A 24,482-nucleotide genomic window follows, 5' to 3' on the forward strand; every position below is an offset into this window, starting at 1 on the left:
CTAGAAAATTCCAAGGATTTTGACTGGAATACATGATGAAGGGACTCATGACTGTAACCTCGGTTACTATGATACTTTTGACCTTCTGATTACTTTTGTAAAATAAAAAAAAAAAAAAAGTACAAGTTTCTTGTTCTCATCAATAAATATAAAAACTAATTATTTTAATATACTGAGAAAACAATTGCAAAATGCTTTAAAAGGATGGCAAAAAGGTTCTCCAGAAAGCTTCACTTTGGTTCTCCAGAAAGCTTCACTTAACGTACTTGGAGTGTTAAAGATAGATATATTTTCAATTTTGTCGTTATCTTTTTTGCAAAGCTGCATCATTCTGTGGACATTTCTCTATGAAAGTTTGGCTGGTTTAATTCTTACTTTTAATATTCTGGTCTCTGAAACTTTCGACAACAACCATCTCATCGATTCAGTTGATGTAATTGGTTAATTTTCATTTCTTCGATGCCTTTGGACAGGCAGGCAGATTAGAAAATAAATTAAGGACGGTCACTGGTTATTCGGTCTCTTTCTGAAGCGGGATTCTCAAAGTACATAGCAAGACAAACTTAAAGTTAGTTTGGTTCTTTTTGATGCTTCTTGATCAGCATAAACGTTTTAGGTAGAAATGAAGTATTTTGTATATAAATAACCCGAAATGGTATAAATTCATGGCTTCCCTTCATTCAAATGGTGTGTCTCTTGAAGACTGCCTCACAAATACTTTTAAACTTGTGAGTATTATTCAAGACTCTTTGTTCAAGAGATTTATCGATTGATTTGGGTTTTGACTTAGTAGTGTTGTCACAATTTAGGCTGAAACATATTGTCTGAGATGGCGCTGTTACCGTGCACATCCCTTAATACCAGTTATTCCAGAGCAAGACCCTGTGTTGAGCACATATTCAAGCATCCTTGAAGCAGGATTTCTCTGCGCATGGCAGAAATATTCTGTCATAAAAACTAATGATGAAACCCCACCGAAATGCGAAAAAGAACTCTGGGTTTTTTGGTATGACAAAGAGCCCAAAGGTGACAAAGAGCCCAAAGGGCTTAGAGAAAAGATCCACGTGGATCTGAGTAAGTATAGTTCAAATTAAAAAATATTGCTTCTGATTGGCAATCCATGAAAGTTGTATTTTTCAGCCGTACATGAACCCGTGAACGATGACAATATCAAATACGAGTATAAAACGATTTTCTATAAAGCACTTCATAACTCAATTGAAAGGTATGATATGAATCATTTTAAACTTCCTTTCATATTGGACTTTTTTGTTTAACATTTGAACAATGTTATAGGCATCTTCTCAAGCAAAACTATGTTCGACTTGATAAATGGTTCCTCAAGCCCTTCGACGATCCAACTGAAATCTTTTCAAATAAGTATGCGATTAAAATGAAAGGGTTTGTAGTATATCCAATTATTCAAAATTAAATAGCATTTGTAATGTTTAGGGAACATTTCTCGTTCTGCTTCTCCTTTTTCCTTCATGGAGATTCCAATGTATGTGCTTCTGTTGACGTTACAAGACACTCTCCAATACGCAGAATAACTTCAGAGCACGTATTGCTCGCATCTCGAAGCTCCAATCCAATTAACATAATGCTGGCTCCTCATTGTCTCAAAGCGACACTGACAGGGGTAGCGTTCAAAACGGCAGACGACTCAGCTATTTCTCATCTACTCGAACAGTGGAATAGGTACTACCCTTTAAAAATACCAGAAGAATCCGAGGACAATTTAGTTCCACAGAGCGAAACTGGCTCAGCTCCTCCAGCTGTCGAAGTTTTGGTTGGCGATGTACTCATGTGTTATCCTTCGTGGATGGTAGTGATTGCTAGTAGCGAAGATCCTTTGTTAAAGCAAGCCGCTGGTTTGCCAAACAATGTCTTACCAGGATCATCGACAGCTGCAGGCCAAGTATCTAAAAACAAAGGTGCTATGTTGACTTCAAGTCTAATGGACAAAAATGCTATCTTGATGGTCGACGCCGGGTTCAAAAACCTGAATATAGATTCTATCTCAGATCAAACCAAAATGTCGAAAGAATCACTGCTGAGTAAAAGTGAGTTCCTTGGAGCGCAATCTAACAGCACTTATGGAACTTGTTTGTGCTGCAGCACGCGCAATTCCAGGAAGGCTATTTCGAGAAGAGAACGCATGTCAGCTTTGAATGCCACTCTAAATTTCCATCAACGGAATTTTAGCGTCGAGAAGAAAACAAACGCAACAACTAATCAAGCGGATAATAGAATGCAAAATGAACTTGGAGCCATGTCGCCAAACAAAAGCTCAGTCACCGGCAACATCACTTCGGCAATAACTAATCAGGCTGAATCAAAACTACTCAGCGTAAGAACAAACAATATAGATCCCGCATCATTTCCCATCATGAATGAATTACTGGGGCCACCATCATCAGACGGCCCAGCAACAGACATCAGCAAGAAAACATCCCCTTCGGGTTTGGAAAAATCAGTGGAACGTCTTAACAACTTGGCGGAAACCAGTTCAAGCTCTGAAGATAAAGGACGAAATAAAGTCCTCTATACTGGAAGGTTTAGTTCGGTGTCATTGAATGTTAATGTTCCAGCTGAGTGCGAGCGAAATACTACACTGCCTAAGTTGTCTCGACTGAAAGGTGCGACGACAGTTTTGGACAGGGCTTTCTCAGATTTACCATCGGGCCATATTGCTGCTAATTGGTTGAATGACTTAGGATGTGAGTTATCCAAGCAGCAACTGTATGGATCTGAGGTCTCCGGGAGCGTCTACGATTTCGATGATTTTCATGACTTTACGGAGAGTTACTCGGACTCTGTTGGATCGAGTACTGCTAAAAGGGGCCGCGGCGGCGGAGGAGGTAAACGCGGAACTGGGAGAGGAAAAGATCCCAATAATCAGAGTTTGAAGAAAACTGCCAAGAAGAGGAAAACTGCCCAAAAAGTGAGTAGTTTAACTTTCAGCATGCTTGTTGACGACCCTATGACATCAGAAACCATCTTTTTGATGGTAAATTAATTTAGAAAATTATGGTGCTGCATGGTTACTTGCCTTGCAAATGTAGAGGCAATTACAGTGATTTTTTTCACTGTTAAATAATTTCATTTGTGTAGGAGGCTGATTCACCAGGTAGTGACATCGGAAGTGGTAACCTGTTCCCTGCGATGGCACAGACAAGCACTAATTTAAGCTTGGCTGGACTCATGAATGGTAAACAGAAGGCATCAGTGAACAACAAGCAGATGGCGTCTCCTGGAGGCAGCCTGACAACTGCGAGATCTCTAGAAATGACAAAAGCAGAGTTTGTGGAGAACACGTTCGAGTCTTCAGACGAAGAAGATATTCCTAATATTTTAGACTCATCGGTTTGTGAAAGTTTTGTCTCAGATTTTTAACGATCTATTTATATTTAAAGAACAAGCATGATCAAAGCAAGTAGTAGAAAATTAGCTGTGAATGTATTTCAAAGCACGAAATTGCCGAACCAATTTGTAAATGACTAAGGAATTCATTTGGTAGTTTCGTCCTTTCTTCCAGGTAACAAAGCAATTTTCAACTTTTTGTAGTACCTGACATCTTTCAATGGAGATCACGACCATCAACCGCCATCAGTGAAGCAACCTGATAGCGTAGAGCTGGCGAGGATGTTTCCGACCCCACCCTCTAATAACCCTCCAGACATGTGCTCCACTGTGGGCACCACCGTCGCCTCATCGCCCCAAAACGCTACAAACTCACCTTTTACACACAATAGCAACGCAACCTCTTCAGAACACAACAGCAAACTCACGCATGGCTATGGAAGCATCATTATGCAGAATGGGATCTCAGACCAAGGAGTCGGGGCAGCCGATAGCATGAATATGTTCCTAGCAGCAGCGGGTCTGGAAACGCGGACGCTGGTCGTCCCCGAAATGGAGCGAAACACATCCAGTATTCAGGACTCGACACTCAACTGCAGCATGAATTCAAACATTTCCAGTACACCATCAGCGAAAGAAACAGTGAGTTGCATGGTTTCCTTCACGAAGCGTCAATAAACGTAGTGAATACACATATACGAAGATTTTTTCCCCGGAAAAAGTCTTAAAATTCAATTGCTAAAAGATAGGAAAATTTCGCCCATCAATTACCAAAGCGAAAAATTTTCGCCCATTAATTACCAAAGCGAAAATGGCGCGAAGACTAGTGAACACGTTCTATTCCCGAAAGTGGATTTAAATTATTAAGATTATATCAATGTAACTCAGACGCTGTATATGTCGTGATGATTTTTTGTTTTTCATTACCAGCAAAAGTCAAAAATTGTTCAGCCTCAAATTTGATTTTTCACGTTTTGACTTTCAAAATTTTGACGACTTTTTTTTTAGGTCGACCAAATTGATTTTTGAGCTCTCCCAAAGCACTGTTTTGCCCCTATTTTGGCTAAATTTTCTGCGCCGCCGGCAAATTTTTGAGAAAACAGTCAAAAAAGCCGTTTTTGGGCACTTTTTGAAAAATTTTGACAAAAAATCGCGTTTTTTTTGGCGCGCGCTCCCCCTCAAAGTTAGTGTATATTGGCGCCTTTAGAAAAATTTTAGGGTCGGTCGACCAAAAATGAATTTCTGAAAAAGTATCACAGGGGGGACCCTTTGGGTCGGCAGGGGGTCGAATCCCTGAGGGGGGGGAGGCGTCCCCCCCCCTAAATCCCCCCGGCAAGTATAAAGGTTATTTTTAGTTTCGAAAATGACCTTTAACTTTTCCCTTTTCAAAAAAGTTAGTTTTTTGTTCTGCCTATTTGCGTTCATTGACTTTTTGCAAATGTCTCCTGGCTATGTTTAGATTTCCCAGCGCATTAGAAAGTTGAGCTATTAATCCAGTTTTCTCAAAAACGGGGTAATTTACCGAAAAAGTGTTCATCATAAATTGCTCTTGAAATTCAAATAGCTTTAAGCTCATTTTACATAAGCGGAGCGTAATGTGATAGTACGATGAAATTTTTTGCAACCTAAGTCGCAAATAAGAGTGCTACTTTTGTTGGCATTTTTGCCAACGTAGAAGGGCTGTTTTGGGAGCACTTTTGAAGCAGAAAGCAGTATTGGCAGTATAATGCCGTGTTTTGACATTTAATTAGTAAGGTGTTAGAACAATTGTTGCTTGTTTTAATTCTTCAAATGAACCGAAAAAATTTATTTGTTTCCAATAACATTCTAATAATTAAATTTCGTTTTCAGTGTTTTTCTATATGGGTATTTGTGGCGAGATTTTTGACCTGCATAATTTATACACAGTTTGGCAATAAAATTTTCAAATGTATTATGTGCAAATTAATTGTGGTTGCCTTAAGCTTATTACACTCTAACTTTTTACATGCCAAATTTATGTTTTTTGTAAACTTTGAAGCTGCCTTCGCTGCTTGTTTTTGGTTTTATTAAGCCTCCTTGAGACAACTGAGCAGTAGAGCCAACTGGAAAACCTGAATGTCCGAGGACTGAGGATTATTTCACATTGAGGTCCTTTATTTTTTAAAACTCATTTCTTTAATTTCTTTTTTGACTCTTTTGAAGCTTTTTTTGGTGTTTGTTTGCTTGTATTTGCGTTGCGCAGCTTTGCATCACATATTGAAAATTAATTTATTTTTATCAAAAAAATCTTTTCATTTTTTTTCGGTTTCTTGCGTTCATTGCCTTTTTTGCAACTTTCTATTGGCTATGTTTTATTTTAATTTAAAAACAACACACTGAAACCATTTGGCATAGCAATAAGTCATCTAATCACAGGCATTGATTAGATGATTTATTGCTATGTCAAATGGTTTTAGTGGTGCTGCTGTCTTGTTACCATTGCGGCGAGGGTAAGTGTCTTAAACCGGGAACTAGACTTTTCTCCTGCAAACAGTTTTTTTTTCAAATTTGAAGGGGGTTCTATCAAACCTCTTATCTGCAATGATTTAGTTAGAAAACGTACTTTAAAGGAAAATCAATTGCTCTAGGATCCAATGGCCTGAGTTGGTGGTCAGGACCTGTTTTTTTTTCAAAAGGTTTTTATTTCATTTATTATTTCAATAAAAATTGTCGACTTTTCTTTATCTGCAGTTCTTTTGTTAGTTTAGTTGCCCCTTCATGGATTTTTTTCGTGCACGATGCAAATTTCTTTGTTTTAATTTATGTCTTAAAAGTGATTTCTTTCTTATCTCACTTGAAGACTCAATTGTTTGGGCGACTCAGTTAGCTTAGTCTTTGATTGTTGCATCATTTCACGGGAAAAACTGATGTTTGTGTTCCTTGAGGAGGGAGCATAAAAAGTCAGAACTTTCAAAAATTTTTTATCAAGATTACATTTTTTTTCGGCTCAACGGGAATGTACCCAACGTGAATGTACCCGACTTAGTTTTCGCCCATAAAAAGTTCAGAATAAATTTGAATAGCAGCGCGGTTTGTTAGTACGGATCTTCTTTTTTGTAACCTAACTCGCAATAAAAGTGTTAAGTAAAAGTTTTCTTTCATTTGGTGGCACTTTTGCTATAATCACGATCTGTAGCATTGGAATTTTCATAGCATCTGTTCTCTGCCTTAGCTGTGGCTAGTGCTTGTGATTTATTAAGCGTCCGTGGCTGAGTGTTAAGTGCATTAGACGCATAATCGTTAGGTCGCAGATCGAATCCGAGCCGTAGCCGAATTTTTTTCTACTAATTCGAGGCTTATTTCTACTTATTTTTATTGCTTTTATAGGGCTGATTTTTTTTGTATTCTTGCAGGTTTTTTCCCCGTGTTTTTCTCAGTTTGAGTGTAAATCGAGACAAAATTTTAAATGTTCTGTGCTTTTGCAAGGGTCGATGAAGCCAATGAAGGCTCTTGTATAGGTCAAGATGATGTTTTTTTTGCGATTCGACTTTTTGATTTCATTTGAGTTAATTTCCATTGTTAAAAGAAAGGCAAACTCGTCTATTGAGCAGCAGTTATGTAAAGGTCACAAAAAACGTGATCGACCTCGTTTTGAACATGTGATCGACCTCGTTTTGAACGCGGCCAAATAAAAATATTACCTATATCTTACCTAAAAGATGTTACTTGGGTTAATTTTATCGAAAAATTGTCAATAAAAAATTGTTCTACTTTTTAATGAGCTTCAAGGCCAGCTACTTTTTTTTCTATTTAATTCAAAATTTATTAAATAAAAAAAACGGTCTGTTATAGTTTACCTGCGTTCATTGACTCTTTTTCATCATCTGTCTGTGGCTATGCTTAATTTTTTTTCGACTCAAGTGGCGTTCCTTTCATTTTCTGTCTTCTAAACTGTAATGCTATGTTTGTGTGCTATGCTCTGATTGGCCTCTGTATAAAGGTTGATGTCTTGACAATTTTTCAGTTGACTCAAGATTCGTGGACACTTATAGTCAATGTGGATCGGATGGCTTCATACGAGCAGTCTGACAGTTATCACAAATTGTATCTTTCCTCGCCTATCCAACAGGGCATTATGTCATTGGCTAGCCAGGCCAAGCGCAGAAAATGGGACTTAACAAGCGATTCGGCACTGCTTAAACCGAAGAAATTCAGCTACTGTGTCGGACGGAATCGCAAATTAATGATGGAGATGGAAAGTAAAACTGGTTTGATGAATCAGGCTAATGTGGAATTACATGGGAAGTCGAAGAATGTGGCGTGCTCTCCGGGCGCAAACGAAATTGTATCTTCATCTACCCCGATGCCAACCACCAGCTTGCACAGCCACGAACAAACTTCTGTCCAATTTGGCTGTGAGTAAACCTCCTGCTCTGCAGAACTTGGAATTTAGTTAGGTCTCGACTTTTGAAGTGAAACCTATTTTTCCAAAGCTGCTAGAAACTTAGTGGATGGATAAGGTTATTGCTTTGATATTCGTAAAAAGTGCAAACTATATTTGGCACGGGTGGTCTTTCAGCGATTTTTTCCTGGCTTAAATCACAAAATTGTATCAATTAATATCTACAAGCAGAAGATAATCTTAAAGTTTTTAAGAGACTGTTTAGAAAAGTTTTATATTAAGTCAGGATATTCCTGGCTTCGTTTTGGTATGAGCTGTCTTGTGGTTTTAATGGATCTAAGTCTGTACTGTCTGTCTGTCTTACAGCCGCTCCAACTCCATTGAGTGTTGCATACAGTCAATCTCCCGCAACGCCCCACAGTGTTCCAGTGAACACACCCGGTGGATCTGTGAGTGCAGTAGGAGCCCCATTTAGCCACGGAGCCCTCACTAACGATATCAATTCACCCCTGTCGTGCCAGTCTCTGGCTAGGACTCCCTTTGGGATGTATGGAAGCAGTGGGTACGCCTCAATAGGACCCTTATCCTGCAGTACAATGAAACCACCCGCATCTATGAGCAGTCTAGGAGGCACTCACAGCCTCCTAGTGAACCTCTACCTCTCAGACAGTCTTCTCTACATATTCACAGACGTGAACTTTGACAGCTGTGTCATCTGCAATTGCAACCTCACCATCCAGAGTAAAGACGCCTCTTTGTACTTAAGTGGGACTCCTCTAGCCCTGGACACTGCCAACGTCACCGCAGACTGTGAATGTGGCTTCAGCGCGTTGAGAAATCGGCATCTGGCAGCAGGCGCCGGACTTTTCGGAGAAGATGAATTCGAAGTGGTAAACCGAATATCATACAGGAAAGACAAAACGCTGTTGCCGTGGCAGTCTAGTCAGAGTCTGATCAATCTCATAAGCGAGCAGCTCAGGTCAACTTGCTCGCTTTTGCCCAAGTTCAACCTCGCAAACCTTCTGTGTATCGACAAAAAATTATACAGAGGGCCAAAACCAAGGAAATTGCAGTTCACACAGCGCGAGTTAGGTTAGTTTTGTTGCAAGTTGTCATGTCTACTATGAAGTATCAGATTCGAAATAGCAAAGAGGAAAGACCAAGCTAAGAAATTTTTTATTCTATTCAAATATTTTACAAAATCTTACAAAACTATTACATAATTTCAAGTTAATGATTTACATACAAAGGTTATGATCGAATTGGCAAAATGGTTATGCAAATTTTGTTGGCTGAAAATTGAGGTTTTTGATCGTTTTAGATGGTCGCCTGAGCATTAAAGAGGCAATCCATTTCTCAAAATTTACGGTCGAGGACCCTGCAGCTGCATCCGCAATAGACATCAAAAAGCTGCGCTTTGACGACTGGCTGCTGCAACGAGATCATTCCATTGTCTACACGGCAGAAGGACTCCTGTCCAAGGCAATGGCGTCTGCAGTTACTAACATCGGACGGGAGATCAAAGAGGTGTGCTCGACACTGACCGCTGACTGTGTGATCAAGTCGGATGGTCCGCTCACTTGGGCTCAGTTTTACAAGCACTCTGGTGGAGGAGTATATACCCCACAAGACCTGAAACCCCTGCCTGTTCCCTCCTTAATGGTGGCCACAAACGAATACTACAATACATCAGTGTCACCGTTCGCTCTTTCTCACTGGGTAAGTTGAAAAAAAGCAGTGGATGATCTTATAATATATGAACATGAAAGCAACATGAACTAAAAAAGAAAAGATGTTTGCAAACGTTTTCACATTAACAAATGTTTTTTTTTCCACGAAAGTTTTACTGATTGTTTTTATCACAAAACTATTTGAATAAAAAGAGTTTCTGCTCCATTCCACTAGGCCTAATTGTTAGAATAGGAAAATATCCTTTTGTCTTTTTTATTACCCTTGCGATCAGCAAGAATGTTTCAATCGGGTTCTAGACATTTTACCCCGTCAAAGAATGGTCAATTAGTGAATTAAAAATTTCTTGAAAATTTAAACGAAACATCTGTAAAATTATTATCTAGCTACTTAAAATTCCTGGTTTTCGTCCTAGTTTCCTCGGTTCATTTCGTTTTTTTTGAAGAGTCGATGAGCGTTGTTCAGACTCTTATATAGGTCATGATGATTTTTTTTCTGGAAAAGTCTTAAAGCTCTAATGTTTTACAGAGGTGCATTCATACATATTAATGCATATATGAATGCCCGTAGGTATATGTACTTTTTTTGAGTTCAATTCAAGTCCATTTGCGAAAAGCAGCAAAATTCGCTTTCTGCATACGAAAGAGCAAATGTGCGAGAAAATACGTGACCGATTTCTAGTTTCGAAAGTGGAATAAAAATTTTATCTCACTCTACAGTTTCCATAAAAAGCCATCATAATTTTTCTGGAAATTCAAAGAGATTTAAGGGCATCTATGTTTTTTTTTGAATTTCGAAATGAGATTTTTTCAAAAAATCAATCAGTTGCGTTTCTTGACTCTTTTCCAACTGTCCATTGATGTTTTAAAGATTCTATTTGTTTTTATCTGCTACGGTTTTGTGTCGGCTCACTTTGTAAAGCACGGATTTTTTAAAATTTAAACAGTTATTACTAAAATTGAAAGTTCAGTAATATATAAATTTTTTGAATCTGATTTTTGAACATTTTTTTTTGGTTTAACGGTTTTGGTTTATGCTATATCGGCAATAGTTTGTAATTTTGAGGGAAAATGTATTCTTATGCGATTATGTATTTCAGTACGGATGGGTCGTAAAGACTTTTAAATTTTAAATTTTTTTATCACAATTTTTCGCCTGAATAGTTTTGTTTTCGGCTCAACGGATTCGACCCAAAATTTTTCGCCTTTTTTACCACTCAGTAAAGGATTCTTTGCTTTTTAAGGATGTTTATGAACAGCATCCGATGCAATCATGAATTATTTCTAGGTATAGTTGGTTCGATTTTTTTCAAGTATTTTTTCAACTTAATTTTTCAGAAAGAAATTCTGTCTTTTTTTCATTCACTATTTTGAAATGCAGCTCTGCTTAGCCTCTATGTTCGGATATTTCGAAAGTTAAAGGGTCCAATTAATTTGAACATAATGGTGTTTCAGGATAAGTTGGTACTGGAGCCGTTCAGCGGAAGCCGGACTATCTTCTACATTGCAGTGTGCCCTGATGACCGTGAAATCATAGATTGTGCAGAGAAGTTTTTCAAAGAGCTATCCTCCGTCTACCAGGTAAAACATAATAGCATCAGTCTTCATATGGACAAGGATTTTGGAGAGTGTATTTAACAATTTTTACATGCATAAGAGGTTGTACACCTTAATTGCCATTGCGATAAGCTTTACCGTAAACTTTTTTCCGCAGATTTTTTTTTCTTGTAAACGGCTTTGTCCACAGGATCTTCACTTCTAGAATTGAAGATCCTGTGGACAATTTCTAGAGGAATTTCACTACTTGAAACATCAAATAAAATTACTATCAGTCAGCTAGTAATTAGTTCAAGCCGGTTTCAGGTTGTAATTATTATAAATTGTTTAGACAAGTCAAATGGGTTTGCATGTGCCTGCCCAAATGTGTGGACCCGAGTTAGGCTTGTTGTACCAGAGGTCGGGCATTTTCGTGGTTTCAAACGAAAAGAAGGAGCCCTCCGGGCAGTTTTCTCAGATGCCTCTGGGAGCTGAGCCGGATTGGTGGAACTCATTAGCCAATAGCACGCAGTGTAGAGAAAAACTGCTTTCATTCGTCGCTTCTTGCCAGTCGCAGTTGAAAAATGTGATCGAACAGGTTAATTTTGAGCCTGGTGCTAGCTACTTGTCGACTCTGAATGGAGAGAGAAATGCATCTCAAAGCGGCGATGGAGTTGTAATCAAGGAGGAGTTCGGAAACGGCGGAGACAATGGAAGCGCTCTGAATAACAATTACAGGAGTGGCGAAGTGCAAAATGGGTTTGTAAAATCCTTCCACTGAAATAAACATTTTCAATTTGCAGAAGGGCCGAATGTCCATTATTTGAGCGCTCAAATAATGTTCATCCAAGTGGTTAAATAGTAATTTTGAGGCAAATTTTGGATCCGTGTGTATGAAAGCGCAGATATATCCTATAATAAATTTAAATTTGCAGGTTTGCATGAGTGCAATAGTAGATATTGGATGAAAAGATAATTTATTGAAAAAACTTGTATTTACAGGTATCAAAGCGTAGGCTCGTCTTTTAAAGAACCATACGGTGCTAATCACTCGCCCAACATCAAGACTGAAAACAACTCTCAAACTCATTCTAGCTCATCAGAAAACTCAGGATCCGGTGGACCGTTTGGCAGCAAAACGCAACCCAGTACTCTTGTTATATACATGGTTGACCCTTTTGCCCATATGAATACTAGCAGGTCTAGTCCGTCCAACGCCTCAATTGCAGCATCTTTAGCGTGTTTGAAAACGTTCCAGACGATAGTGGATAGCTTGCCCGAACATATTCAGCAGAAATGCGTATTGCAGATTCTACCTCTCTCCACCATAGCTTCTTTCACAAGTTGGCGGAACTACTCAATGAACAGAAAGCTTCTCAAGTCATATTGCTTTTCTATTTACTCCAAGTGCAGTACGAACTTACTCCGCCTTGTGCCTTGCAAGTCACTAACTAGTTTTGGTCCTTCAGCCGACAGGGGAAATACGTGTTCCAAGTATGGTCTCCGTACTACTACATTTACACCCCCATACGTTCTCACACCGACACGAGTGGATACTAATGGTTCTGCATCCCACAAGACCCTCCAGACAATTCCAGAATTAAGCTTCCGAGAGAGTTTGACGTCCAGTAGTTCCACACTTCCAGGCCAGGACTGTAAAGTTCTCTTTGTGACTTACTGCTTGTCACATGACCATCGATGGATTCTTGTGACATGCACGGATCTCGTGGGCCATATTTTACATGTGAACACTATAAATGTTGAGCGCAGTACTGCGTCGAGTGCGAATAATAGGAAGAAAGCGGCAGCTTCTAAACAGACTACTGAGAGAAGGGGTCCGGGCTTGGAGAAGCTGTGGGAGTATGTGTTGTCTATTCTGTCCAAAAGTGCAATGCCCTGGAGAGTGGTCATCGGAAGGTTTGGCCGACTTGGCCATGGCGAAGTGAAAGGTTATTGCTCTATAGATCTGCGATTTTTAAATTTAGGCGAAAATTTTACTTCGAAAAGCAAAGCATTTGGTTAGCTTCTTTGCTCGATTTTGAGAAAAATATGACATTTTTGTGTTACAAACAGGTGAGACATGTTTTCTAAATTGTAGATTGGCACATAATGCTGAGCAAGCCCTCATTGACCAAGTACTCGCAATCTCTGAAGCAGTTGTGTGCCACATGCAAACTGCAGGGAGACACGTGCAGTGCCTCCATCCTCTCCGTCTGTCTAGTCTCATTGGAATCTGCGAACCATCTCCAATTATTCCATGGTAAATATCTGGGCTCTTCTACCGCTTCCCCTACCATTATAGCCTCACCGCGCGCCTGAGGATTTTCTGACACTGTGATCAAAACTTGATTTAAAATTTCAAGGAGAGACGGTAGAATATCCGGCATCTTCAATGACAAGTTTCCGAGGGGACAAGTGTCATGTAATCGGGAACTAGACTTTTTTTTTATCTCGTAAACAATTTTTCGTACAAGAAATTGAAACCATTGAACCTTAACAACTTCCAGGTTCCTTCCCACTTCGCCTGGAGATAACGCGGTCGCTTTTGCACCCTAACTCTAGCTTTATCTTAGACCCTAGCTATCTTTTTTCGAGACATAAAAAAGATTTGGTTCTCCTAGTTTTTTTCAACGTTTTTTTACGACTTATGTTTCTGTGTTTGTTTGAATCTCCGCGTCGCCTGTGTATAATGTGCGGCACTGATGTGGTGTTTTGGTCATTTGAAAAGTGAATTATGCTTGAATTTGCCCCGTTGAAAATAAGAAAAGCCGAAAAAAGCTGAAATTGTTTTTTCGACTGGACTTCGTGACTGAGTTTTAAAACCGAAAAATCAAACGATTGCTTTTGATATGGTGAGACTGTAATATTTTCGACAGCCCTCTTATTGTTTCGCAAGTTTTCCAAAGTTTTTGACGTTGCTCGAAAAATTTACATATGTTTCATAGACGTTGGTGTGCGCTACTCAAAAATTTCTGTGATGGATGTAATTGACTTACCACTTTACATCAAACATTGCTCCAACAATTAACTTTCTTTGTTCTGGTTTGTTTTGCGAGTGATTATACAGTGACTAATGATTTAAATATATTGTGAAAATCTAGTTGCTTTGGTAAGAGCCATTATTTATTTCATACCATCAGGTAAAGAGTCAAAATGACGGAAAAGTTCTCCACTGTCTGTCATTTTAAATTTTTTATAAAATTTCAAATTCAATTGAAGATTTTTTGTTTCTACATTTTGGGCCGTTTATCCGGCTTTTATCTGCTGATGGTTCTTCGGTTGGCTGAATTGTTTGGGATTACTGCTGCTAATTATGTCTGCGCTGAGAGAGTTGGTTGACATGGCTCATCTGCAACAACTGCTAGTGTCTCAAGAGCTGTTCAGAGTTTCTGTTTCTCAATATTGGTTGGGAATTATCTTTAAGAATTGTCTCAGTAAGTGCATAGAACGCGTCGTTGAAAGTATATGTATATATCATGATCTAGCGCTTCGTTTTACAATTTTGTCATAAGGGTTTTCATTTGCATAAGCATCATTCACGAAAAATTTTTTAATTATGTTTAAATGATTTGAGCCCTGTTACTTTTGCGATAGCAAGGGTATTGCAATCGGGTTCTGGACTTTTTTTTCCGAGTGAATGGTAAATTTAGGAATGGAAAGTTTCTTGAAAATGTAAGTGATATATCTGTTAAATTATTATCGAGCTACTTAAAATTCCTGGTTTTGGTTCTAGTTTCCTGGGTTCATTTCCGTGTTTTTGTAAGAGTCAATGATCGTTGTTCAGACTCTTAATGGGTCATGGTGATTTTTTTTGGGGAAAAGTTTTTAAGCTACAGAGGTGCATTCATACATATTAATTTTTCTGCTTATGGCTTGTCGTCTTAGTTGCCTTATCGAATAATCGTTTATTTTAGCTGTAAACAATTTTCACTGCAGTTTCTTAAGCTTTTTAAAAACCGGCCGAATCGAATTTTGCTTTTCACATTGGTTGTTATTTTACCAGCTCGATATGTTAAAATTTCCATTTTTTCTTTTTTTTTTAAATCGGCTTAATAAAATTCGGCCTAATCAATATCAACCCAGTGACCTTTTTTGCGTCTTTACGACCAAAAAAAGTTTTGTGCTCGTGTGTGCGATCTGAGGGGGAGTTGTTTATATTTAGAATTTTTTATCGGCATGAAGGGTTTTCGCTCAGATTTTTTCGGCTTTTTATCGCTCGGTAATTATCAATTCAAATCCAATCAAACATCCGGCGCATCTGGCGTAGAGGTAAAACAACTGCTTGAGGCGGAAAGATTTGCGGTTCGAATCCGGCTGGTCCCTTTTTTGCAAGCTAGAGTTTTTGTGCTCGTCCGTCTGTTTGTATTTGTCGGCTTAGTTCCCGTAACTCTCATTTAGCTTTATTCCAAGTTGCTGTAATCCCCATGCTTGAGACGACAAAGCCCGGGAGTACGGTTCCAGTTGAGATCTGTTTTTCATTCAAATAGAGAATTTTGGCATGGCCAAAGCTCTTTGAAGAATTTCTGATGATGCAGCCAATTTTGTTTCGGATATTTTGGACCTCGGTTTCAATATTTTTTGACAAAAACTACTTTTGATTTTTTTCCGTCTGATTTTCTTAGTCATTCGTATTTGTATCGCAAGTGGTGTGAAGCTCAGCTTCGCCTGTGTTAAATTTTGTCTCTTATCTACGCAATGAAACTTCGGATCTATTGGCATAATTGCGTCGCCTTTTCTAATTGATTTTTCTCCTTTAAAGACTAGTCAGATCATCCCATTTGTTATTGAGAAACGGTGACTCCTATATAAGTTGTGATCTAACAAAGCTCGAATTGTCTGCCCACAAAAGGGCTCTTGTTAAAATTCCAATAGTTTTTTTGGGTTTTATGAAAATTTAATTAATGAAGATATTAATTATTTCAACGTTGCTTGTAAATCTAGCATAGCAATACGAGATAGTACTGTAAAGCGTCAGACAGGGTCACATATAGAATATATAATATTGAACGCGTTTTATATAATTTTGCAGCACTTGATTTTTCAAGTGACCTTCATTTTTTGATTTTTCGCGTTTGACTTTTGATTTCATTTCAAGTTCAGATCTCCACTATCGAACAGCAAAAATGTTAAGCTCACAAAAACTTGATCGACTTCTAGTTTTGAAAGTGAATTTTTGTTTTCTGATTTCCCAGAAGAATGAAAACGTCAGCTATTGATCTCGTTTTCTGAAACTGTTTTTTTTTGTTCAAAAAGCTGTCAATCATTTATTGCTCTTGAAATTCAAAGAATTTTAAAGCCGTATTGTTGTACTCTGAATTTCAAAAGTTGAATTTCGAAAACAAGTCAGTTGTTTTCTTTTCGTTCATTGCCTTCTGTTGGCTATGTTTTAGTGGGTCAATTATCAGGACATTCGTAGACAATTTTTGGACTGTTTTGCCTAGTAAACAAATGTGTTGGACATTTTTTTTGTGTTTTGGAAAACTGTTTGGCCATAAATGTTCGAAACACATATGTTCACAGACGGTATCAATTCGCAATTGGCAAAAAAATCTAAATCTACGTCACTCGAACAAACTTTTTTTCGCAGCTGGTTCTATGAGTTGTTTTCAGTACAAAAGCTAAGCTTGGTGTTGGTGTATGACCAACTATTCTCAAAGAAAGGCACATTTCTGTGTTCAATTTCTGTGCTTATGTGATCGGAATCTGCGTGCAGTTTTGCTTACATATCGGTTAAATGAAGGTTTTTATTGCGGTATTCTAGTAGAATTTGAGTAACTAAGAGCAGGTTGCTGAGAATGAGATTTTGGTTCGGGTTAAGATTAATTGTCAGAACATTACGGCCAAAAGATTAGATGAAACAACCCCTGGCAGCAAGAATTTAAATATAATTACCCTTGGATACAAGAATTTTTTCTACATGAATGCCTTTGTGTACTATACTTTTTCCCCTCGTAAAAAACTTTATTCACAGAAAAATCAAGTTAGAATTGGGAAATTATTTAGGTTGTTTATAATGAATTCAAACTTTTTTGCGTTACCTTTTGGCCTGGAGGTAAGTAATACGCCTAAGACGGTAAAGGTCCTGGGTTCGAATATGACCGGGATTTGTTTTTTTTTTTGCTCAAATGGGAAATATTGCGTTTCAAAAAAGTTGTCGGCTAATTATTTGTCCGCTTATATTTTGTCGGCTAAGTTGCCACTTATAGAATTTTCTGCTCTACGTAATTTACAGTGTGTTTGCTTTTAGCGTTTTGATTTACTTCTGCTGTTTGAAAGTATTACCCTTGACTTCGTTTATTTTTTTTGATTAAAAACTTCATTGCGCCCAAATGATTTGATATTTTTTTTATCGGCGTAGTGACCTAATTTTGAGGCATTTTAATTTTTATGCTCATAATTTTTATGCTCCCCTCTGGATGATAAAAAATTTTCCGATATAAATTGATTTTTTGTCGGCTTAATGATTTCGTCCCGATTTTGTCGGATTTCTAGGCGGATTTTTTGTTCTTGTATTTTTTTCAGTATTTGAAAAAGTATTTCCAGTGGCTAAATATAGTTCATGCTTTTAGATTTTGAAAACTTTCATTCCTTATTCAGTTTTTTCTGGTGCAAGGCTCCTGATTTAATTTTAATACTATAAAAGTGTATGTTGTCTTTATAGATTTGATTTATTGGGGGTGTTATAGGATTTGGCAATTTTATTTGAAATCGATTTTTCTTGATGGCATAGCGTATTGTTTTCGTAAATCAAGATTATTTGAAAAAAAATGAAAAGTTTTGAACAGTTTTGTTTTGCAATTTTGACCTGAATGGTTCGTCTTCGAAGATATGTGGCAATTAATGCTTTATATTCAAGAGTGAGGTTTTTCTGGCTGAAGTTTTTGAAAAAATCTGAGTTTGATTTACTTCCTCTACGGGAATATTTGTCTTAGTTTTATATATTTTTTTGTTTTAATCCAGCTCTCTCAACGTTGCGTATCAAGTTTTTTCCAGATTTTCTGCAAGTTTTTTATGGAAATCGTTTGAATCTGAAGCTTTCATATTTAAAAAAAAAATTCTCTCATTTTCATCTCAATTTATAGCAAATATTCCTGTTGATGTTTATTACCTCTGCGATAAGCAAGATTATCGCAATCGGGCACTAATGAGCAACTTACTTCACATGTCCTTTCTGGACTCATCTCTACAACTACCTTATTTCGTAATTAATTCAAATTTCTTAGAGTTCCCGGCCCACTTTTCCTTGAGGTAACGAATACGCCTGAGACGGCAGAGGTCCTGGATTCGAATCTGACCAGAACCTGGTTTCTTAACGTTTTCTGTTATCACATAAAATTGTCGGCCAATTATTTGAGCTTATCTTTTGTCGGCTTAGTTGCCACATCTTGGAAACGTTTTTTTTGTTGCGCGCATTTTTCTTAAAGGTTGCTTTTAGTATTTGATGCTCCTTCAATTTTGTATTTTTCGTACCTTGACTTCGTATTTCTTTTTTAATGAGTAATGAACGTAGTTGAATTTCCAGCGGAATAAAAACTTTCCCTATTGATCCAGTTTTCTCTAGCTCTGTTAATGTTATCAATCAAGCGACATTTATAAATTGTTCTAGAAACTTAAAGAGCTGAAAGGGCATCTATGTTTTTCCTTTGAAATTCGAAAGTTGAGATTTTTTCAGGAAAGACTGTTTTTTTATGTTTACTTGTTGCATTCATTACTCTTTTCCAATCTTCGATTAGCTATGTTTTGTTCCTCTAAAAAAAATTTTTGGCCCAAATTATTTCGGCCAATTTTTTTTATCGGACTCATGACCTAATTTTGAGTTGTTTCAAGGGAAAGACAAATTTTACGATTCCTTCACTTTTTAAGTTGGTGGTATTTTTATTATTCGGTTTGTTGAAATTTGTTTACGTTTTTTTTTTCCGGCTTCATAGGTTTCAGCTTGTTTGCCAAGCAAAGCGTATGGTACGAACTTTATTTTTTTCTAACCTAAGTAGCAAATAAGATTGCTACTTTTAGTGGAACTATTGAATGGGTCAGCTGCGGTACCAGTATAATATCATAGCAGTATAATATCATTGACATTTGATCAGTAAAAAGTTAACACAGCTGTTGCATTTTGAATTCATCAAATGAACCGAAAACTTTTTTGTTTGTTTCATACAGCAGCACAATAAAAAAAGCTCGATTTCAGAAAGTTTTCAACTCATTGTATCTCAATTTTTTGAAAAGCATTTCTACATAATTTGGCTTTATGCTTTCCAAATTATTACTTGCAAAATTGTGTCTTTTTGTATTTGGTTTTACTTTTGCTGCATCGAATTGGCAATTTATTAGCATATGTAGCTGTTTTTGGGGATTTTAAGTATCCGTGAATGAGTGGTTAGTGCGTCAAACGCACTAAATGAGTGGTTAGGTCGCAGATTCGAATCCGACACGTAGCCCAGTTTGTGCTAATTCGAGGCTTATTTCTGCGTTTTCTTATTTCATTTAATAGAGCTGCTTTTTGGTCCAGTTCTTGCTTGTGTTTGCGAAGTGCAGCTTCGCCTATGTGTTTATATCGGCTTAGTAGCCTCTTTTTGCCTCGTTTGATGTGCGGAAAATATGTTTTGCGTGCTTTTGTGTATTATGAGGGCAGATTCGAATCCGACACGTAGCCCAGTTTGTGCTAATTCGAGGCTTATTTCTGCGTTTTCTTATTTCATTTAATAGAGCTGCTTTTTGGTCCAGTTCTTGCTTGTGTTTGCGAAGTGCAGCTTCGCCTATGTGTTTATATCGGCTTAGTAGCCTCTTTTTGCCTCGTTTGATGTGCGGAAAATATGTTTTGCGTGCTTTTGTGTATTATGAGGGCAAAAGGGACTCGAATATTTATAATTAGGATTGAGTTTTAGAAAGTGTCCTGATAATTTTCGGGTCAGGTACTTTTGGCTTTGTTACCGCCTGGTTACTTTTATTCCGATGCTGATTTTGCGTTCTATTGTTTGGGCCTGTTTAAAAGTTTTTTCATTCATTTTGATAGATCTAGTTGTTTCGCAAGTGATGCGAAGCTCAGCTTCGCCTCTATGTAGCCAATTGTTCTTGTAGGATATGCAGGCTGTTAGGTTTGAAGTTTTTGAGCCATGTTGTTGCGAAAATTTGGGAAATTTTAGATCTGGATTTAGCCTGAATTCTTCCTATGCTTTAGGTCATCTATCTATCTATATCTATACTATATTTAAATGCGAGTGACAGCTATCTCCCATGTTTAAGCATAATAATTTTGTATGTTTAACGTAAGAATTTTCTCATGTTTAAGTTATATCATATATTGCAACGCTTAAAAAAATGTATCAATTAGTTTTCTACAAGGTCATTAATTTTTCAGTATTTTTTTTCGAGGCCAAATTAAGTCTGTCTGTCTGTATACCTGCTTTTTAAATTAATTTGATTATGTCTGTCTACCCGTCGCAGAATTTTTTTAACTTTCATCTCTTCTCTTGTATATTTAAAGTCGGGCTTCACTATCTTGCCATGTTTAAGCTTTTTCAACGTTTTATTTTTGCAAGTTTAACGAAAGAATTTTTTTAACGTTTAAGCTATATCGTATATTGCAATGATTAAGGTTTTTTTTTGATTTTCCAGTTTAAACTCAGTGTTTTTTTTTAAGTTTGAAAATAGCAACCCAATAGTGGGAAATTGTAAAAAATGTCCCAGGTCCTGCAATTCTGGCCTCCATATATGATTAACCAAATCCTTTTAGTTTACGAGATAGGCAATTTTCGAGATTTTTTTAAAACTTTCCAGAAAATTTAATTTTAAAAAGTCTCTCAATTTTTGATATTCTCACCCTGTAGTTGGGTGCTGCCAGGGTACTCTCAGGGGTTGCGAATCTTGCCTACAATTCTCACTTCTCAAATCCTTGTAGTTTTAGAGATATGACGTTATTTATGCTTTTTTCAAAAAATTTTCAAAAAATTAGATTTTAAAAATTTCAAAACGTTGAAGATCTCAATCCTGTTGTTGGATATTGTGAGAGTACTCTCAGAGTTGCGAATCTAGCCTCTGATTATGGCTGCTCAAATCCTTGTAGCTCACGAGATATGACGTTTTTTTGGATTTTTTCAAATTTTTTAAGAAAACTAGATATAAAAAATTCCACAAAACTTGAAATTACCATCTCTGTAGTGAGGCTCTGTCAGGGTACTCTCAGGAGTTGCGAATTTAGCCGCCAAGTATGACTGCGCAAATTCTTGTAGTTTTCGAGATATCACGTTTTTTATGATTTTCTCCGAATTTTCGCCTCGCCTTTGTATGTGAAACTTTGTTTGTGAAACTTTGAATTTTTATTTCAATCATCGAAGAAAAAGAACCCCTACTATATATTGTTATTGATTGAACCATTTTAGCTTGCGAAAATTTATCTAAAACGCAAAATTGGGGTAATATTGAACGTCTTTCTTCACAGTATTTATTTCTAATCTGTCCATTTCTCAATTTATTATAAAAAAATTTTTGTATAAAATCAATTAATCTAAAGCGAAAAATTGTTTGCCAATACTTGAATTTTGGTATGATTTTGAGATGTGAAGTCTGTCAAAGATAAAATAGTTTTTGTGTCCATATTATATCAATGTTATTTTTACTTCATCAATTAATCAATCAATGTTCTGTACATTTGTCAGTTCTCTATTTATTATTTTTATAAATTTTCTTGTGATTGAATGCGGAGTACAAATTCTTGAAGCTTATCTATCCCGTCTCTTGTCAACTCTTTGAAATCAAATTTTTGTGTTTTCTCCATACAAGTATGTCATCGGAGAAATATGTTTTTGTTCTTCATTCGATGTGTCCTTAAACACCTGGTTGTAATTGGTTATTTTGTGTAAATTCAGATCCTCATAGTGGGGGAAGTGGAAGTGAAGGTGGCTCGGGGGCAAGTGGGAGTGGCAGCAGTAAGAAAGGGAGTGGGCTCTCCAGTTCTTCATCTGGACAGTCCTCATTCATAAGTGGACTGAGTGGCACCAGAGAAGTGTCTTGCACCCATGTTCTCGTCATCCCCATTTCAGCAAACTCCCAAGTAACACCATTTCAATGACAGCAGTAACTGTTTATCGCCTATAAAGCACTAAAGATTGACAGCATATTTTTTGAAAATGTTTTTTTTTTATCTCTCAGAATGCTATTATTACCGAAATGAAATTGAACAAACAGTTAAATGGATGCTGAAAGTAAAAGCCCGAAAACTAAAGAAATAAAGCGTTATTGCTTTTGCTTGAGTTTTGCGGCGATAGAATTCATTAGGAATGCTCCAAAAGTATCTCACAAAAACCCTAATTTTGCGCTGTAACTATTAAAGTCTTATTATAGATCCTCTGTTTTGGGGTAAAATATAGCCGATATAGCCTACTACTTAGAAAGAGAAAAAATACATCGGATAAAAAACACGTACATTTTGAAAAGGGAAAATTGATAACATGCATATATTTTGCTTGCAGCTGGCTTCTAACACGCCGCAGATGAATCCAGGGCCGAATGAACTGGACAACTTGAGTGAACTATTCAACTTCATCGACGAAGAACAAAATGACATCGGACAGATCATGGACGAATTGGACACCATTCCTGGCAATAAAGCTTCCGACAGTCTCGAAAATGACAATTCAGGCAACGGAGGAGTTACGAAAAAAGTACGTTGTTTTTAAGTAGGACAGTGCTTGAATTTCAATTTGATTGGTTATGAACGGCTCTAGTTCCTATTAGATGATCAGAATTTATAAAAGTATGGGTTTTTTTTCTGTTTTAGGCGCAGTGCTCTGCGTTTTTACCTCTGAGTGAAGGAGACCCGAAGGACCCCCTCCAGCAGCAGCCCTTGGCGCTGGGCTTCTACGTATCAACAGCACCCACTGGTCAACTGCCCTCCTGGTTCTGGTCCGCGAACCCTCTTGCCGAGTTCAGAGATCCAGCAACACTTAAAGCTGCTCTTCACATCAAAACCTCAATGAATGACGAGCAAAATCATCCACTAGATTCAATGCATACGACAACAGTTCTTCGACATGTGTTGGAAAGTTACAATTCGCTGTCCTGGTTAAATATTGACCCATTTTACTCGTTTGACAGAAGTTCCTGCCTGCCGTTCCACATGGTTGTTCTAGTCAATTTGTATCACTGCATGGAAAAATTCTCGACTCTATCTGTTCCCAGCTTACAGCATCCCTCGTCAGCCGGCAGTGAAATTTCACCCAACACCCAAATCGTCAAGGACATTTTACATCAACAGCACTTAAATCGCGTCTCGAAAAGTTGATGAACAGTCAACCCTTCCGTTCTTAGAATGAATCTCTTGAATTGAAATGAGGAATTCTTTCTGTGCCAATGAAATAATGGCATTGTTTTATCTATCGAAATTACGTTTCAAGTTAGCTTGTTGATAATATTTTGGAAACTAGTTTTAATGCCTATTTGACACACCTAACAGGACAAACTCCGATCCGTAGAGTTAATTGCTATAATTGAATTGAGATACAGAGAATATATTGTAGTAATATCAATGTAATTTATTTGTGTTCTTAATTTTTACCCTAAATAAGGGTGCGCAAATTTGATTTGGTTAAGTTTTAAACTTAGTACCCATTCACTGCTTTGCTTTTTGGATGGTCAATATTTGCGAATTAATTTTTCGAATGACGTCTTATCCGTTGTTCAACTTCTCATGTGACATCATTATATGTGACTTGGAATTTGAAATGAATTGTAGAAGTGTAGTTAAATATATTAGCAATATTTTTCCCTGTGACTTTTTATCGACTAGTGACTGCGTTTATTCGGTTTAATGCGTTACGATAAAACGATAGTAACCGGTTGGCGTGCAGTTAAAACAGAATATTCGGAGCAAAGTAATCACTGCTAAAGAAGAAGTGAAACATCAATTTAATTTTAAATTGTTCATTTTATATTTCGGTTATCGAGTTTCGTTGCCCGTTGCGATAAACAAGAGTGTTGCAGCCGGGCATTAGATTTTGTTTGCAAAGAATTTTGTTCACAAGAATTACACGTGTTTGAACTTGCTTCATAAGAAATTCAAGTTCAATGAACAATCCAGGACATCTCACGTAGAGGTAACACACATGCTTGAGACTACAATGTATTGGGGCTAAATTGTTCTGAGAATTCAAAGAGCTTAAGGGCCATATTTTTTTTGAAATTCGAAAGTCAATTTTTTTTCTTTTTTTTTTCATTCATTGATTCTTTCTAGCTCTTTTTTTTTCATTCATTGATTCTTTCTAGCTGCCTGTTGGCTATACTTATTTTTTTCGGCTAAGCTGTCGTAGCACGGGCTGTTTTTCAAGGTTCAGATTTTAATGCCTTTGGTGGAGGTGATTGAGTTATAAGACTTCAGCTGACGAATTTTTTCTGATAAAAAAGATTTCTTTTTCAATTTTTCTATCGTCGATTAAATTGTACAAAATAATAACGCATGCGACGATCATGCTCGCGATTAGCAAGCATTGTGAAATCGAAAATGGACTTCTTGTAAACAATTTGTCCAACAGAATCAC

General features: G+C 37.2%; 2 protein-coding genes across 2 annotated transcripts in view; one reads left to right on the forward strand and one right to left on the reverse strand.

Moving 5' to 3' along the window:
• Positions 1–24,482, reverse strand: part of LOC134844386 (cytoplasmic dynein 2 heavy chain 1-like) — a 495,494-nt gene that overhangs the window by 414,107 nt on the left and 56,905 nt on the right. The window lies entirely within an intron of this gene.
• LOC134844360 (mediator of RNA polymerase II transcription subunit 13-like) lies at positions 620–23,807 on the forward strand. Its single transcript, XM_063861013.1, has 17 exons — positions 620–728; positions 810–1,074; positions 1,141–1,225; positions 1,297–1,380; positions 1,453–2,944; positions 3,115–3,366; positions 3,568–4,005; positions 7,349–7,739; positions 8,093–8,818; positions 9,048–9,445; positions 10,870–10,995; positions 11,303–11,709; positions 11,953–12,899; positions 13,049–13,210; positions 21,816–22,000; positions 22,419–22,610; positions 22,727–23,807. The coding sequence occupies exons 1-17, from the start codon at positions 666–668 to the stop codon at positions 23,228–23,230; spliced, it is 6,717 nt and encodes a 2,238-aa protein (XP_063717083.1). The 5' UTR covers positions 620–665; the 3' UTR covers positions 23,231–23,807.

This window comes from Symsagittifera roscoffensis, chromosome 1 (assembly GCF_963678635.1).
Source record: "Symsagittifera roscoffensis chromosome 1, txSymRosc1.1, whole genome shotgun sequence".
Lineage (NCBI taxonomy): Eukaryota > Metazoa > Xenacoelomorpha > Acoela > Convolutidae > Symsagittifera > Symsagittifera roscoffensis.

Bases quoted from the DNA above. Each gene is read 5' to 3' on its own strand.
- LOC134844360 (XM_063861013.1), top strand. From the start codon at position 666: ATGGCTTCCCTTCATTCAAATGGTGTGTCTCTTGAAGACTGCCTCACA. The intron at 1,226-1,296 runs GTATGATATGAA...ACAATGTTATAG, and splicing joins CTTCATAACTCAATTGAAAG to GCATCTTCTCAAGCAAAACT. The intron at 1,381-1,452 runs GTATGCGATTAA...TGTAATGTTTAG, and splicing joins ACTGAAATCTTTTCAAATAA to GGAACATTTCTCGTTCTGCT.